This window comes from Sinocyclocheilus anshuiensis, unplaced genomic scaffold (assembly GCF_001515605.1).
Source record: "Sinocyclocheilus anshuiensis isolate Anshui unplaced genomic scaffold, SAMN03320099.WGS_v1.1 scaffold77, whole genome shotgun sequence".
Lineage (NCBI taxonomy): Eukaryota > Metazoa > Chordata > Actinopteri > Cypriniformes > Cyprinidae > Sinocyclocheilus > Sinocyclocheilus anshuiensis.
Window position 1 is genome coordinate 172476 of NW_015537941.1, and position 6588 is coordinate 179063.

The window sequence follows — 6588 nt, forward strand, 5'->3', positions numbered from 1 at the left end:
TGCTTCCTCCCACCTGCCGTTATTTCAGTATTTTACTTAAAATATGCTTTAATTTATGCTGTTTGGAATGCAGTATGTATAAGATGCACGAAACTCACGTACTGAGAGACTTTCACGTGTGCTTTGTGTTTGATGTCCTGAAGCTCGATCGCGGCTGCGGTTAAATGCACTTACATCTCCGAATACTTTTATACGAAATTGATGTAAACACAGTCAGTTATGTTTTCAGAACAGGACAAAACATCTGATATGTGGAAATAGATCTGTGCATTAGTGTGAATGCAGTCTATTAAAGCTGCCAGTGTCTATGATCTCATCAGTAATAATCAAATGGCAATAATGCTAAGAAAAACCCATAACTATGATTATCTGTAAACTTTTGATACTTAAAGCACTCTTGATACTAAAAGTGCTTTTTGTTTATCACTTGTAATTGTCTTTTCCCCCCTCTATTATGTTATATATTTGCTTGTATGTTTTGAAGTTATATTTACTTTTAATTCTTAACAATTATTAATTAATTATATATTAATTAATTAACATAATTATTTTAAAAAGTAGCCTGCTTATATAATTTAATAAAAATGCATAAAATAAATTTGATATAATCGTGATGCATCGTGATATCGAATCATTGACATGGTAATCGTAATTGAATTGAATCGTGAAACCAGTGCCGATTCACACCCCTAGAAGATTTTAGTTGTTTTGCGAATATTACGATGTTGCGATTGCAGGAATCAATGCAGATTCAACATTATTTGCAGGTGATGAGATATCAACTACAAAACTATGTGGTTGAAATTTACATTGATACATAAAGAATGGATGATTTTATCATTTTGCAGATATTCCAAAGTTGTGCTAACAGGAATTAATGTGGATTTAACAAAAAAGCATGATGTTTAGTCATTTTGCGAATATTGTAATATTACGATGCTATGATTTCAGGAATCAATGCAGATTCAACATTATGAAAGACATCAAGAATGCAAGAGCCATAAATCCAGTCAAAATGAACATATGTTGAACTCTGAACCATAATCCCACTATAAACCTGCCATTCTAACCATAACTCAAACCCCCAAAACTAAAAGCAAATATTTCAACGACTCACCGTATGCCGTCATGGTGCCTACGTAAGGTCCGTCCATCACGCTTTGGTTCTCCTCGGCGAGAGCTTTGATATATCGCTTGCTGAGGTCCAATATTTGCATACGTAGTTGTGTGCTGCTTTCATGCGTCACCCTCTGCTGGATGGTGAAATGAAGCAGCATCATCCCCCAAATGAAGCCGAAACTCACCAGGAAGAATCCCAGCTTTTGGGAGGACAACTTCCACAGGTACACGGAGCCCATGGCGAGGAAGTTCGTTTGTGTGATTGTGTGCAGTGTGTGCGATTCAGGATGAGTTGAGCTTCATGATGTTTGAGGGGCGTGGTCTACTCTTTCCTTCCCTCACTGTAGTCCATTCCTTTTAGCGCAAGCTGTCAATCACACCAAAGACACGCCCACCAGATGTGCCATCATAATGAAGACACTGGAAAGAAAAGAAAAAGTCAAACAATTAAACAACAAAAAAGACGTAATTTTTAGGTCACATTTTTGCTGTAAAGATTTTTAATTGGCAGATGATAAAACTGAAAAAATATTCCAAAGAGGAGTAGGGTTGCTGCGATAGACGTTGTTGACAGTTTTACCGGTGTGAAGCCGCAACACCGGTTATGTCACTTGCCCACCGCGGCACACCCCCACTGTCTTTTTGATTTTTTATAGTAATAAAAATAATTTAGTTCAGTTAGAGAACAGACACTACAATTAAAACTGAACGCGGCTGCTCAATGCAGCATGCCGAATGACAGTCGCATCACAGATCAGATTTCATTTATCATGTGAGCAGAAGCTGACGAGAGTGAGGTGAGACAGACGAGACGATGGCAGAAGAGTTTCAATACGACACGCAAAAGCTCTCGTTTTAAAAATATTTTGGATTTTGAAAAGCCTGTTGACTTCTGACATTTATATTGGAAGTTTTTTAAACATTCATTTTTTATTTATTTGGTTCCACAGTGTTTGCTGATTTTTATTTATTTAAACTGTGTATTTTTTTATTTAACATCAAGTATGCCGCATCTCCAAGCTTTCCTATTCATTTTGCTAATAAACGTACGTTTCTTATTTATTTATTCTTATTTATTTGGCGCACAGTGCTTTTAAGCAATTTAAAAGTGAAGAAAATGAGGAAAAGAGGTAAAACTCAAACTAACTAAAAACAAACAACTGCTTGATGCCAAATTGCCGCTAATTTGAAAGTGAAAGTAAAATGTGCATGGCACTTCTAACACGGAAGGAAAGCAAGGAAATCATATAGGCTATAATATAATATCAATTACCGGTGTTGTCACACGTCGATTAACTGGTGGGAAAATTTCCTCATCGTCACAACCCTAAAGAGGAGCCATATCTAGAAACTATATCATAGAGACTTGGAGTTGGACTTCACTTGGGTCTGTACCCAGAAGACCCTAGCAACCACACAAAAAGGCCTAGAAATCACCCAGAAATGACCCTCAGAAAACCCGTAGCCACCCAAATGATCCTAGAAATGAGCCCAGTAACCCAAATGACCCATAAAAAGCCCAAGTAGATACTAGCAACCACCCAAATGACCCCAAACAATGCCCCAGAAGACCATAGTAACCACTCACATGGCCTAACAACTGCTCAGAAGACCCTAGCAGCAATCACTCAAAATGTAGTAATGACTCAAAAGACCCTAGAAATGCCCCAGACGACCCTGACAACCACCCAAAAGACCCTAAAAATGACAGAGATGACCCTAGCAAGTAGCAACCACCCAACTGACCCTAGCAACCACCCTAGCGTTGAAGAAAGCACACAGATAACTGTACCAACCATTCAGACGATGGCCAGAAGTGGCTCGGCTGCAAAGCAAGCAAAGGAAACTATTTTGTTCCACCTGTGCTGCCAGGCAATGTGACTACAGCTGTGACATCATAACAGATGACCGCATAACCAGGGTCACAATACGGTCTCTAGCGTTTCACATTGTTGCGGGACTAAACAGTGTCAGACGTAACAGACCGTGCCGTGGTATTTCAATGAGGGGATCGAGCCAAAGCAATGGATGGAAGCGTTAAAGCAAACCTTGACTGAAAGGCTTCCAGAAAATGAAAGACAAATAAGTTATTTTAAATGAACACAAATATACTTGTTTGCATTTGGGCACAGATTTAAATACAGCCAGCAGAAGGGGATGCCACAAAGCACAAAGCACAAAGGCTGAATACACAACAACTGTTGACATTTCTGATGCGGTTAAAACATTGATGACCATATAATCCCAGAATAACCAGTTTTAGAAACACTACAATCTCCTTTCTGACCTACCATATGCGACCTTTGATATTTACTATATTGTTTAAAGGGATAGTTCAACCCAAAAATTCTGTCATTAATTACTCACCCTCATGTCGTTTCAAACCCGTAAGACCTTCGTTCATCTTCGGAACTCAAATTAAGATATTTTTGATGGAATCTGAGAGCTGTCTGACCCTGCATAGACAGCAACGCAACTGAAATGTTCCCAAGTCCAGAAACGTAGCAAGGAGATCTGTAAAATAATCCATGTGACATCAGTGGTTCATCCGCAATTATACGAAGCTACGAGAATACTTTTTGTGCGCAAAAGAAAAAAAAAAACGACTTTATTCAACAATTCGTCTCCTCCGCATCACCCTGTAAACAACGTATGCTGTTCTGTGTCAGCTGCGTCACACGGATACGCTGTTTCTGTTCAGATCAAATCACAACAACGTAGGAAACAGATCCGGCGTGATGCAGCTGACTTGAGAACATTTCAGTTGCGATGCTGTCTATGCAGGGTCAGACAGCTCTCAGATTCCATCAAAAATATCTTCATTTGTGTTCTGAAGATGAACGAAGGTCTTACGGGTTTGAAACGACATGAGGGTGAGTAATTAATGACAGAATTTTCATTTTTGGGTGAACTTACCCTTTAATGAATGTTGCTAAAGCAATAAGCCACTCCAGGCCAAGGTGTGAAGCAGGTCTTACAACCCTATAAAAACCACTGTAACAAATACCCTTCTGTAGCCGTATAAGGATAAAAGATAGAGCCTAGATAGGTTTAAAATGTGAGATCATAGCTAGAATAAATGTTAAGTAATTTGTAACATATTGCCTTTAACGTATATATATTGTAGCTAGCAATACCTACACTGTAACTGATTTTTGTAATTTGAACAGTATTATACTGTAATATGTACAGTAAGACACTGTAAAATGTGTATACAGTATTGTTGTTAACAGCAAACTAACAATATTCATCGTGCCATTTTTCATGTCGGGAGTTGAAGCCTTTTTTTCTGACTGACGGCCGGAATGCCGCCAAAAGGCTGATAACATCGACTGCTGAATAATAATTCTACTTCCCGCAGGTTCCGCGCTTATAACGCGATGACATGACGGAATGCACGTACTTTTGAGTCTTGCGAACTCTCATTTTCTGTGTGCCCACAGATTCGCGACAAGGAGAGTGACAGATTTGAATAATTATTCAAGGAGTTTGCAAATGTGATATTGATTTAATACAACAGTTCAATTATATATCGGTTCAAAATATCGGTTATCGGTCTACTTGATCTGTAATAATCGGTATCGGCATCGGCCTTGAAAAACACATATCGGTCGACCCCTATTTCTAAGCACTGTCAAAGAGGTGTGCGCATGTAAAGACTGTGCTGATTGAGTGCAGGAGTATTGAAAGAGTTTATTTTTGCCACTTTATAGGCCTTGAAAGGTTAAATACGCACACTTTTAGGTGTCAAAATGCCCGTCTTTGCAAGTATCCTCGTCTTAAGTGAAAGCAAACAGCTGAGATAGAAAACACATGTGTAACAGTTAGGGCTGGACGATTTTTCCGATTTTATCAATTAATTTTAATTTAATGTTTTGCCACGATTTAATTTTTTTAGAAATCGAGGAATCACAATTTTTAATAGAAATATTACCAAACGTTAGAATTAGACAATATGCCAATGATAACAGTAAAGAGAATAGAACGATCCAACAGCATGTCGGCGAACGTGATTAAACGCTCATGTGTGACGCTCTTATCACTAGGCGCCATTCACACAGAATGCGCTTTTGTGTTGACAAAGATGCGAGGCAGGCAGTGGAATAAGAAAAACATGCAAGAAGACGGGAGTAAACTTCTTTTAACTTAAGCGCCGCATTTTTAGAATGCCGTTTCATGCACGAGACGCTACAAGAGACACGAGCACAACAGTCAAACATGTCCATGTTTACATAGAAAAAACTATGGAAAAGCAGTGCTACTGAATAAAAAACCTGTGAAGAACTACTACTGTATGTCTGATATTTCATGTTTGCATCATGGTGACAGACTGAAAGCTGCTGTTCATTGTTTTTACAGAACATTTATAGTTAATAATAGTGGTGTTATACCTACAGTCATTTGGAATTTGAATTACCCTGACTTTTGAGGTTTTTTTAAAGCATTTTCCTTGTATTATTTCTGAACATATACTATGTATAAGACAAGTTTGTACAAGATGCAGTTGTAGTTCATGCATCTTTTCTGCAACAATATTTAACAAGTGATTTGTTTAACATTTACATCGTGTTGACAACTTCATGTGTGGTGCACTTGGAATAGAATTTTCTTCAACTAGAGGGTTAATTTTAAAAAAATTTAATTTTCAGTTACATTTTCAAGTTGACTAGTTAAAAATCATAAAAAAAAAAAAAAAACTCAAGAATCAGTCACGTTCTGAAAAAACAAATAGAGATTTACATTTTTTTTGCCATATCGCCCAGCCCTAGTAACAGTATATTGGATATGGGCAGCTCTTAATGTGACAGCAGTCTAATATTTCTGCTGTCTGTCATTCATGTTAATCAAACAACAAAAGAGAGAAAATCTCTTACTGCTCTTGACTAAATCTCTTTAGTAACTTTAATAAGAAGAAATATATCATTTACACAGTGAAGAATAGGCACTATTTTTGGTACATTTGATTACTTTATACAATGTGATTACTTGATTACTTTTTTGTTGTTGTTGTTCTACTTTTTGTCCTATTGTTTGTAATTAGTTTCTCATTCTTATGTAGGCCTAATCACTCACTGTTTACTTGTTTTCAGTAAGCTTGAGTTTTTTTTTTTTATTTAGGCTAGTATTCCTTTTTTGTGATATTGACACTGGTGACAAGAATTATGAAATTTCTATGGTATCAAAAATGTTGAGATCATAAAGACCTTATTTAATACAAAAAATAACTATATTGTGATTAGGGCTGTCAAAAAAAAATTGAATTTCGAATATGCGTTGAATTTAAAATAAAAATACACATTCGAATGCGAAAACGTTGCATTCAAATTTTAGGTGTGCGTTAAGGAGGCAGCCTTATAAGTGGCGCACAAGATGCGATGATGATGTAAGTGTCACTGCATTTTAATGTTTTTGTTAGCCTATCCAGTTGAAGCCACTAGATGCGGTGCTGCTGCGTTGTTCATTAAAAAT

The 6588-nt window shown here is 37.2% G+C and overlaps 1 protein-coding gene across 1 annotated transcript in view; it reads right to left on the reverse strand.

Moving 5' to 3' along the window:
- The window catches only part of LOC107663499 (alpha-1,6-mannosylglycoprotein 6-beta-N-acetylglucosaminyltransferase A-like), an 84597-nt gene that overhangs the window by 66385 nt on the left and 11624 nt on the right, over window positions 1-6588 (reverse strand). Inside the window, exon 2 of the mRNA XM_016453730.1 lies at window positions 1118-1539. Coding sequence (XP_016309216.1) covers window positions 1118-1358 — 241 coding nt within the window. The 5' untranslated portion in view covers window positions 1359-1539. The remainder of the gene's footprint in view (window positions 1-1117; window positions 1540-6588) is intronic.